Raw genomic sequence first — 12,338 nt, forward strand, 5'->3', positions numbered from 1 at the left:
TCATATCAGGACCGAACCACTGACTCATAAGCTGACGATACCTTTGGGAACTAAACGTTTACCTATTGTGATATCAACAAATGGCTTGTAAATACAATAATAACACTTCAATAATTTCTTGCGTCCAAAGCGATATTGTCGATTATACTTCATCATAAATGCTCAAACCATTTGAAAACAATGGATGAATAAGAAGACAAAATCAAATGAAGAGCCATATCATCCACAAAATGAGCAAACATAGTTTAGGGTCAACATTGCCTAAGGGAGTTAGAACCTTAGTTGTCTAAAACAATCTTATTTATCAGCACAGAACTCAAGTGAAGTTTGCTATAAATGATACCAATGTATTTACTACCGAGCTGATCATACCAACTGTATATAACAGTGCACCAAAAGTATAATCGACCCACTGCTGGTAAATGAGATAAAAACCCTAATAAATTTCATTCGTCCGACGTCCGTCTTTGGTGATATTACTTTTACTAGGAACGCTCCAACCAAACCATATGGAAGCCAAGGATGTATAAGACAAAAACAATCGGGTAGAGCTATATGAACAGATGTGATTTAAAAAAAAAACAAATGCATCAAAGGTCAGCTTTGTTTGAGGGAGATGAAACTTCAGTTTCATAATACTTTTTTTAATTTATAAACAAATGATTGACGAAAAGTATATAAAAATGAATCAACACAAAAGTTACAGATAGGCAAGTTGATGATTAAAAAATTTCTTCCTTTCACAAGTTACTCTTGTGATCAACGTTATCTTTCGCTCCTCTTTCATATGTTATCTCGAATTTATTAAACTTTTATATTTATCTCATATGATTTTTTTTAAAGTTTGAATCTGACCTGTCAACATTTATTCCGCGTATGAAAATCCTTTACAGCTTCAGTAGATTTTTTCTAAGTGGCAAGTAATAGTATATGCCATATACGTCAAAGGCTAATTCACATCATGCGTTTTCCCAATGACTATTGTTAAGAACAGACATAAAAATGAAATTTGTTAGTTCATAACTATTCATGACCTGATGTTGAAATTGAAAACTGTTTTCAGTATCAACAACAATTTTATTGCGTCAGTGACGAATTCAGAGGGGAGCAATATGGTATGGGGTAATTTAATGTATCATAAGATTTTGAGTTGTAAGTACCAACCGATTTTCATAGCTGCCGCATAAAGATTCCGTTAGTCCTTCACCAGATATCCTCTGGAACCCCTAGTTAAAAATTTATATAAAATCACACTCTGTCACTTCTTAGTTGTTCTTATAAATATGTCCCGGATGTGTCTAAATCTAGCAAAAAAGTACTTCCTGAATTAGCTTAATAATTTTAAAAAGATTAGGTAAGTATAAGAACTTGATTGGAACTGGGTTATGACAATTGTATACTTTGTTTGTAAATAAAAGATGTTTTGGGTGGGGCAATGTATTTTAAGTGTCAAAATCTGATTTGTTCCGATGCATTTAAATCCGTCACGGTCTTTTATTACGGTTCGTGCTGCTCATTAATGTAATATAAAAAAAGAAGATGTGATATGATTGCAAATGAGACAACCGTCGAAAAGATTCCAAAATGACACAGAAATTAACAACTTTGTTATGGTAGTTTACCCAGTTTTGTGGATTTGATTTGTCCTATCGTTGTTTATCTTATGCATTGCCATGTTATTTTCTGTTGTTCTTTACTTGTGTTGTTTGATTATCCCTTTGTAACATATGCTTCTTGTTTACAGCACATTAGGTAATTTAAATTAAAGCAAACACATCATATAGGGCATGTTGATTTACTTTAATACATTATATTTTTAGCGTATACAAATGCGGTTTATTTGAAATAGTGCATTGGCATTTATATATTAATGATACCATCCTCATAAAGGCTGGACCAGGTGTACCTATCCCCGGCTTAGTCTATTTCTAGGATTTTGATTATATAACGCCCGTCATTACAAAACCCATAGCTCCTGAGTGTTGCTAACCCATATCCCCGGACGTTGCTACCCATTACATTGGGGAAAATTCCATGGTTGTTCCTTATGAAATATCGAATTTTGTAGATTATCCATGATATCTGTATAATTTTTTAAAATACTTAATCCACTAACGATTTTATCGTAGTATGTCAATTATTTGCACTTATTTTAGTAAACGCATCACATTTTGCCACATAATCAATGAATGGGACTACTGACCTTAAATGACCCACGTCGACGTCACACCGTCTATGATGTAACTCTCACAACTTTAAGCGCCAAATTCGAACCATTTCACTTTCTCTGTCTTTAGATTAAAAACGTCTTATATTTGTCTATCTGTAGGGTTCTACCAGAGGTAATACCCTATACCCCGTTAAAAATATGTCAAAATCCCAAATTGCCATAAAAGATATTTTAAAAATAAAATAAAATGTTACTTTCACGTTAAACCTTGTGGTGGAATTTCTCTAAATATCGCCAGATTTAGACTAAGAGGGGATATGGATATTTTAACACCCTTCAGTTGCGCCTCAGGGTGTTAAAATATCCATATCTACGGATATGAACGTAGATAACTTATAATGTTTACGGCAGTATTTATTCATGTTTTTCGTTTCTACAGCTTACCAAATGATTCACTAATATAAGCGTATACAAGTACTAAATACATGATACGGTACCCAATATATGATAAATAATTGATGTATAGTCAACAAGTGTTTATTGTCTATAAAAAGGGGAAAACACTAAATAAAACTAATAGTCCGAAGCGCTTTCCTAAATTTACCAGGACCGTTCAAAGCCGAATACTTTAAAACCAAAGATGTACAAAAACTTAAACAGCTGTACTTGAACACGGCTCGGCTGAAAACATTTCGATATCTTAAAATAAAAAATGAAAAAAGTATACTTTGTAAATTATTTGGATCTAGCTTCAAAAGGAAAGCTACTACTTAGATATTTGAAAGCCAAGGATGGATTTTTGCATGAATTACTTTTGTGTACTATCACGATTTATATATAATCCACACTTTGGTGAATGGAATTAAGAGTAAAAAGCACCGGAATATTGGTATATTTCATGTATGATTCATAACATTGATTTTTTCCCCATTTTTAACAAGTCCAATCGTTTTTTTTTTTGGTTTTTTTTTAAAGTCTGCTTTATGATTTTAAAAGGATATTTGACGTATGACTTTTACGTAGCTTCACAATAATTGTTAAAAACATGAAATCAAATAAGTATATGATAAATTAAAGAGTATATCAGTTTTACAATTGTAATCTTTAAATTGTCTTTACATTTTAGTGACACATGTATTTTTGGAACAATGCTCCGAAATACAAAATAATGCTTTAATCCAAATGTTATATATAAACATGAATGTTGCTATAAACGATAAACCTCTCACCTATATGATAGCTGTTTATACTGATTTAGTTCCGTTTTATTGATAAAATAAAGTGAGCAACCCAAACAGACATAAAAGCTACATTTTTACAATACATGAAATCCTGCAGCCTTAATTGTGCAAGAATAAAACAACTTAACTTCCAGGGGGTCGGGGAGGAGGAGTTGGGTCATTTCTTTTTCTTAAACAATATCTGATCTCAAATTCGAAGTAAAAAGTATGATGGGCAAGCAGATGACAAAACAATTATTTTGAATACAAATTGTCCCTATACCTGAAAGTGTTAAATTTGGAAAATATAAACTGATTGATCGCGTCCAAAACTGAATAAATGTTCTGACTGAGAAACACCCCTCATTTAAATTTAAATGGTTGCTCCTTTAACACACCTCACACCTACATAAAACTTCAAACAAATCTAACATAGACACCAACAGAAAGAGTGTTGTAGTTGGTAGTAAATATGACAAAAAAGTGTTTGTAGTGGATAAGAACTCCGATAAAAACATTGTGTAGTTCATATTTCATACCGTTTATAGCACACACCTTCTCACGCAAATTAAGTAAAAACAATATAAGGTACACAAAACTGTAAAAAAACCTATTGTGTCCAAATCGCCCATTAGGACCCGCCTGCAAAAGGAACGCTCAAGGTAAAAGAACCACAAGAAAGCGGAATGTAAAAATACAGAGGCATGTCAAAGGCAACTCAATCGGAAACAAAACGAATTGTAAATAAATGGAATCAATATTTTATAAATTTCATGAAACGCATAAATGTGACATCACAATGCAGACCCTCAAATTTGAATTTAAATTGCCATCAGGAAAGGTGTTAAAATATGATTATTAAAATAAATAATCGTCCCTGCAAAACAAATCTTTATCTTCTAAAATGCTGTAGTCTATAATAAATTGTGATAGGAATGTTTAGGTAAAGCAGCATTTTTATCACCTTAATGACAATCACAATTGGGTTTTCATGAGTATTTTCAGCGAGATCTTATCCTTGATTGTGATGTATCTTTATTATATCACAGAATTATCACTCGACATCATCATGCTTATTCTAACTATTTACCATATCAATGCCTTCCTTTTTTATATCATTGTTAAGGAAAAACATTCACGTGACAAGCTAGTGCATCATATATTATGTTTGGAATAAGTATAAGCGACAATTCAAAATGGAAATATAGACATATTCCTCACTAACACGGACAATGACACAACACTTGAATGAGAGTCGAAAAATTATAATACACTATAGAGAAAACACAATGATTAAAACATTTAATGAAATTGTTGAAATTAGTGCCTTCCATAAGAACAATTCGTATAGAGAAAATTACTCTAAACTAAAAGTAAAACAACTCTTTAAAGCCTTAATAGAAGAGTATGTAAACCTTTATGGAAATTATTGTGTGCAATTTCCGGAAGGATAAAATGTGAAAAGTCTGGCTTATATTAGCTATTATCCTGACAAACTCTCACATGTATTGATATTTAGAGTTCTGGTTGAAGGGGATGGTTTAAGGATAAATGGAATTGCATTTTCTGACTTTACTGGTTCAAGTAGCATTTATCGAACCAGTACCTTTTTGATTCTCAAATATTTAAGTGCATTGGCACTCATACCACATATTTCTATATCTGTGTGTACATTGTACTTTCTATATAATTGCTGCATCTTATTCACATGTCGATCCTGACGAAATTTGAAATATTTCGTACCTATAATCGGATAAAACTGTTATTTCAATTGATTCAAAACATATAAATTTACAATCCATAAAAAAGAGACTAAGTTACAACAGAAAATTTCTAGCAACGAAAGTTTTGACAAGAATTTTAAATCATAGTCTTTTTCGCGTCGGCGCAAAAACAAAATTTCAATCCTGGTATATATGAGGAGTGTTTTTTTAATGAAATCAGTTTGTTCACTATAAACTAATGAAGTATTGATATTGATCATAGCCTGTGTTCTGTCATTTAGAGACTAAAATACAGACAAACCGTTATTTATAACTTGTGTAATTTACTTTGTAATCCGGATTTTTTCTGTCAATCAATTTATGACTTTCGAAAAGTGGTATCATGATTACTGTTGCCTATATTTACCCCTAGGTATGTTGGTAGTGTAATTGATATCTATAAAAAACATTCCAATCAAACGATTGTGACCTATTAAAGCTCTTGTAGTATCTGTGTGAGTATGACACACATACAAAGTGTGTTTCTTTCACTTTTGAATTTTACATTTAGGTGCAGATATTTTGTTTCCCAAATTGATACATCATAATATTACTTCAGATTTATTATCAAAATAACTCTCAAGCTGGTTCATGAAAGTTGAAAAAATTAGATATGAACCTTGTGGGCATGTGATTTCATGACGCTTTAAAGGAGAAGTAAACCCCAAAAAAATGTTTGCCTAAATTGATAAAAAATTATTATATAAATATTTTTTTTAACAAAGTTGGTGTTAAAAAAGTGTACCGTTATGAAGAAAATCAATATTTTAATATTATCAATTTTGAAATTCCCGCCTCCAACATAGGCAGCCATTTTTGTTTTAGCCCTGACGTCACTCCTACAGTTCCGGTTTATCTGTTCCAGCATCTGAAACTTTGCAAAACTAATTCTATTTACACACGTACCGCGATGGAAAACGAAAGTATCCAAAATCAGATGGGTCTTGTTGATTACAACTTCGAACCTGGGCTCACTGTTCAAGAACTAGAACAGAAAGGTTGAACATTCTCTTAAAAGGGACAGAGATAGCTACAATTTTCTAATACAAAATATAATACTAATAATGAAGTCATCAGCGGCTGGATTTATTCTTACTTCAGTTCTAGATATTTTCTTTACCCTCAAGGTTGTTTTGTCATTTCATACTTCCTATAACTTTTCAAAATAACTGCATACGATCAAAATTTATTGACTGTAGATTTAGACCTTATGATAGTATAGTACTTGATAGTAGCCAAAACAATAAGTAAAGTCCAGACCGCATAGTCAGCTATAAAAAGGCCCCGAAATGAAAAATGTAAAACAATTTAAACGAGATAATTAACGGCATAAATATATTTACAAACCAAAATGAACACAATACAAAAATGTATCACAGCAACCAACGACAACCACTGAATTACAGGCTCCTAATTTGGGACAGGCACATACATATGAATGCGGCCGTCTTAAAAGTGTTAGAAGGATCAGAACCCTCCCCTAAGTTGGGACAGTGATGAAACAGTACAACATAAAAAAAATATAAAAATCAGTTGAAAAAGCTAAAATTATCAGATAAAAGAGAAACATGTACAGGGTGAACCACATTTTATTGCTTTAACTAGAATGATCCTTTATATAAACATCAATTATCCAAATGATTATGAACCAGACCAACGTGTAGTGTTTTTAGACTGCTGTTTGCCTGTAGGTTTAATTTTTTGTAACGGTATTGTTTGTTAAAGTTTCTTTATGTTTATTCCCAATTTGGATCAATATACCTCAACAATTCTAAAATAACTTAGAAAAACTCTTACGCCAAGATTTTTTTATGGATAATGTTACTTCATTTCATACATTATACTTTTAATATTCAGCACATAAACAAGTAAACTAACGTATGTAAACACGGCTGATGGTGCAAAGGTTAGTTTCCTCCTTCAAAGTGATCCGAAAAGACAGAAACTAGTCAAAATTTGTCAGCTGATATAAAAAACTACATGTTATTTTGTAATATCAAGATAAAAACACTCAGAGTAAAATGTTCAATGCTATCTGAAAAAGGTTTTTGACATATCTTCTTAATCAATAAACAAACAAACCTACAAATATAAATCTTTTTCTTTTCAAAATTTTACTGCATTTTCAGTTTGGTAAGGTTTAACTGAAGGCAATGAAGTAATTTTAATGACAGACATGATGGGTTTCTCATTAATATTCGCAGTAATATCTTTACTCCTTGCTTGTGGTGGATTTTTATTAGATGATAGAACTTAACCAGAGACCACATCCGGGCAATTGCTATCTGACCAGCATTACAATAACCTTATTAATCTAATCATGACCGAGCGTCAAACGCGTGCGAAGTTAGAGCAGCACGTAGTACGTTTGGAACAAGAATTGCTGGCAACCCAACAAGGAGTAACAGACATATACCATACAAGTGCGGACAATAACGCTACATTAGAACGAGAGACAAGGAACTGGAATACATTATACGCAAAATATAATGAGTTGGACACCGACCACAATCTCTTAAAATTAAAATTTGATAAACTTGATATGAAGCATTCGAATCTGGAAAATTATACCAATGTGTTGGAACAGGAAGTCGCATCTCTTAAACAACTGAAAGGTGTAATAGATCTACAATCAGTCCTTAGTGTGCGCAACGAGACAAAAATATTAAGGGAAGAATTAAGAATTACGAATAATTCAGTTAATTCCCTTAGAAATGAAGCAGAGGCTAGAAAACAAGACTTTGTTGCGCTTCTAAATATTTAATGTTTGACACTTTTTTTGTCATACCCAAAATATATTTCAAGGATTTTGATTGGTTTGTCGGTCCAATTTATATTTTCATATTTATCTTTTGAACTTTTTAGTCTTCCTAACCATACCCTCTTCCGTTTTATTTCTATTTTTGACATTACAATATTTGAATATACATGATGTTCTCGATATCAAGACTAATACCGAATCACACATGTATAGTGGTTCTTATTCGTGTTAATCCATCCTACAGCTTTCCAATAGCTAAAAGTGGAAAATTGATGGTACATGTGCACGTCACTGCACCCAATATTTACGGAAATTGCATGCAGTGTACGTAAAATCTTTACGAGTGTATTCCGTCATTTAGGACAACAATACGTATTATAACTGTAGGTTCAGTTTAACCTTTTAATATAAAAATAACCATTGTCTGATGCAAGGTAAATGAAAAAAAAATTACTGAAGAGAGATTTTTCTTTATTTTTTTTTATAATAGTTTTGTTTAACAATTATATATATGTGTAAAGTATACTCATGTAATCAAAATATTTGTGATCATGCTTATGAATACATAATAAAGCGAACAACAATGATAATTGCGATTTAAAGAAGATGTCTTATGAATAGATATTATTCTTTACAGAATCATAAGTTGTCTTGCTGTGACCACCAGACATTTGACGAAAAGACATATGTGTAATTACTCAAATAATAAAATAGCAATGGCTTCAGTTACATATATTTAGCATTTTACATCAACAGTTTAATTACAGTACGGTTTAGGAATTGTAAGTGATTTACAATGCAGTGGGTGGAAATATTCAAGTCGTGCATCAGAAAAGTACAATTTCAAGCCCTTGAATTGTCAATAACTTACAACTCCTAAATTGAACTGTAAATGTTTGAGTCATACCCATATTCATGACGTTTTCAGGCGATCCGTGTAGAACGTTTTTGATAATTTTACTTTACCGAAAGATCTACGCATACATATACAATATTCGTAGTGTAGAAAAAAATAAAATGTATAACTAGGAGATTCAGAAGAGGGGTCGGGTCGTGGAAGCTGATATTTCTCCTGTTTTGTTAAGAGTTCAAATTAATTTTATATTTCAGTACACTGTACAGAAAAAACAAACGTATAGTTATTGACATCTCAACTGTTGAATATTTTTTTCTTTTTTTTTTTGATGAAATGGACATGACTTGAGACGCGGACCGTGGATTGGACCCCGAATTGAGCTGTTATTAAAAAAATAGACCATTACTAAGATCCAGCAGCCAAAACTTTGTATACGTACATCGATCACAGACATACAACACAACTGACAAACATTTACAAAAAAAAAAAGATTTATGATGAAATCTAAAATAGAAGCCAACAAAAACATTAGTTAATAGTAAAAAGTAAAATCACAAAAAAAAAACTGAACTTCGAGGAAAATTCAATCGGAACGTCCCTAATCACATGGCAAAATCAAATGACAAAACACATCAAACGAATGGACAACAACTGTCATATTCCTGACTTGGTACAGACATTTTTAAATGTAGAATATAGTGCATTGAACCTGGTTTTATAGCGCTTATCCTCTCACTTGTGCGACAGTCTCATCAAATTCCGTTATATTTACAACGATGCGTGAACAAAACAGACATACTAAATAAAATAGCAAAAATATGGATACAGCAGTCATCACTGTTACAATCACAATCTTAAAACAAACAATTTTACAAAACTGTCAATAATTCTAACACCAAACCTTTCATTTTTTTCACCTGAGACTTTTGATGGGGTCCGTGCTGCTCTATCTTTAGTTTACTATGTTGTGTTTAGTACTATTGTTTGTCTGTTTGCATGTCTTTTACTTTTTCAACTATTGCGTTGTCAGTTTATTTTCGACTTATGAAAAAAGGAAGTCCATAATCAGATGGCAAAATTAAAAGCTCACATACATCAACAACTGTTATATTCCCGATCTAGTACAAGCATTTTTTTGTGTAGAAAATGGTGGATTGAACCTGGGTTAATAGCTTGCTATATCTCTCACTTGAATGACAGTCGCACCAAAGTCCATTATATTAACAACGATGCGTTAACAAAACAAACAGACACAATAGGTGAAAATGTAAAAAAAGAAGGGTTCAGCAGTCAATATTGTGTAATCATTACCATCTTAATCACGATAAAACAAATAAATTTAACAAAGAAGCACAAAAACGCAAACATCAAATTGAACAATCTCAATTTGTTTTTTTATTATACGATTTTATTCATCTGTGCAAAATCCGCACAGGGATAATAGTTCGGTGAAAGGTTCTCTGTGCACCTTTCAGCGTAAAATCCACCCATAAAGGATTGAAAAATTGTACGTACTTGGACCGAATTCTTACCCTGATGGACACATGATTAACTCTGACCTACAATCGCGCATTTTTGTGTGTGTTTGTGTATTGGTGGCTGTGCCACAGGATTGTGTATGCGTCTAGTGTGGGTTGGAGCTATAGGCTCTGATACCACCGCTGGCTAGCCTGCTTTTGCAGGTGAAAAGAAAGCCGAGTGAGTAAGTCTTTTCGCCAGTACATAGCCTCTACACTATTCAAGACTTCTACAATGCCTCCTCGCGACAGCACACGGTAACTAGGGTCTGGTATCCTAGGCATAATTGTAGAGGATCTCGGAGCATCAAGGGCCCCACAGATGCAGTGTGTAGGCCCACCGGTGTGTGGACATGCCCTTACACTCATCAACCTTGCCCCAGCTATGGGAAAATAGCCGGATAGATGAGAGTTGTAAGCCAAGAAAGGCAATCCATATAGGAGAAGGAACAACTCCAAAATCAAACCGGTTAAATAAGGCTCGTAAGTCATGGCAGACAGCTTATCTAGAGGAAGGATACATTGAAAACAAAATCCCTGGCCCTCCAGGTTGGGGGTAGAGCGCAAGACCAACTATCCCGCCTTGTAAAAAAATTCACAGTTACATAAACATTGACGAACAGAAATATATTTACCGACTCGGTAGAGAGGGTCTCTTCAACAACAAGAGACATGACGCATTGCAGGGAAAGCGGAAACGAAGCTGCAAAGCCGATTAACCTTCGGACACCTAAGTCAACCTCCATACATGGGACCTGGAATGTAAGAACCATGTACCAAAGTAGCAAAGCAGCAATCATAGCCAATGAAATGAAACAGTACAACATAGAAATACTAGGGTTGAGCGAAACTAGATGGATTTCAACTGGTAAGACGATGCTTGCTACTGGTGAGACTATTTTATATTCTGTACACCAAGAGGATGGTAGTCCACATACAGAAGGAGTTGCCATGATGATGTCAAAGGAAGCCAATAGGGCACTTATATCTTGGGAACCTATAAGTTCAAGAATAATAACAGCAACATTTCGAACAAAGCATAAGCGAATAAGAGCAAACTTTATACAGTGCTATGCACCAACAAATAATGCCGATGAAAATGACAAGGACAATTTTTATAACACCTTTAATGGAATTATAATCCAGCAAAAAGACAAAGATCTAACAGTACTGATGGGCGATTTCAATGCCAAAATAGGAAACAGCAATATGGGGTATGAGCAATCAATGGGAAATCATGGACTTGGTCAAATGAATGAAAATGGAGAACAATTTGCAGAAATATGTGCCAACAATAAATTTGTCATAGGAGGGAGTATATTTCCACACAAACGCATCCACAAGGCAACATGGGTATCGCCAGACCATGTCACAGAAAATCAAATTGACCATTTCTGCATAAGCAACAAATTTAGGAGATCGTTCCAAGATGTTTGTGTAAAGAGGGGAGCAGATGCTGCATCAGACCATCACCTTCTGATTGGAAAAATAAGAATGAAACTAAGGAAAGTATACACCATGAAACACTCATCAAGGGTGAAATACAATGTCAACTTCTTGAGAGAAAAAACAGAGAAAGAATAATTCAACATAACACTTTCAAACAAATTCCAGCTGCTAGAAGAACTTAATAACATCGAAGACCAGTGGAGTCAGATAAAAGTTTAATAAACAGCACATGTGAAGAAACTCTTGGTAGAAAAACACACCCAAAAAGAATGGATTACACCAGCCACTCTCAGGAAAGTTAATGAGAGAAAACAGAAAAAAAGACAAATTGAATAGAAGCAAAACTAGAAAATCAAAAGCTGATGCTCAAACTGACTACAACAAAACCCACAAGGAAGTTAGACAGTGTGTAAGAAAAGATAAAAGAGCATACACAAGCTGAGGAAGCTGCAAACATGAGAAACATGAAAGATCTGTATGATACCACCAAAAAACTTGCTGGCAAATTTAGACAAACCGGTCAACAAGTTAAAGACAAAAATGGGAAGGTCCTTACCACTTTTGAAGAACAGATTGCTAGATGGGCCGAATACTTCAAAGAA

At 33.4% G+C, this 12,338-nt stretch overlaps 1 protein-coding gene across 1 annotated transcript; it reads left to right on the plus strand.

The window, feature by feature from the left end:
* Positions 1-10,959: 10,959 nt before the first annotated feature.
* LOC139494392 (craniofacial development protein 2-like) lies at positions 10,960-11,871 on the plus strand. The gene has a single exon (XM_071282556.1). It carries the CDS (start codon positions 10,960-10,962, stop codon positions 11,869-11,871), a length of 912 nt encoding a protein of 303 aa, XP_071138657.1.
* The last annotated feature ends 467 nt before the right edge of the window (positions 11,872-12,338 follow it).

Source organism: Mytilus edulis, chromosome 11 (assembly GCF_963676685.1).
Source record: "Mytilus edulis chromosome 11, xbMytEdul2.2, whole genome shotgun sequence".
In the NCBI taxonomy this organism is placed as follows: Eukaryota; Metazoa; Mollusca; class Bivalvia; order Mytilida; family Mytilidae; genus Mytilus; species Mytilus edulis.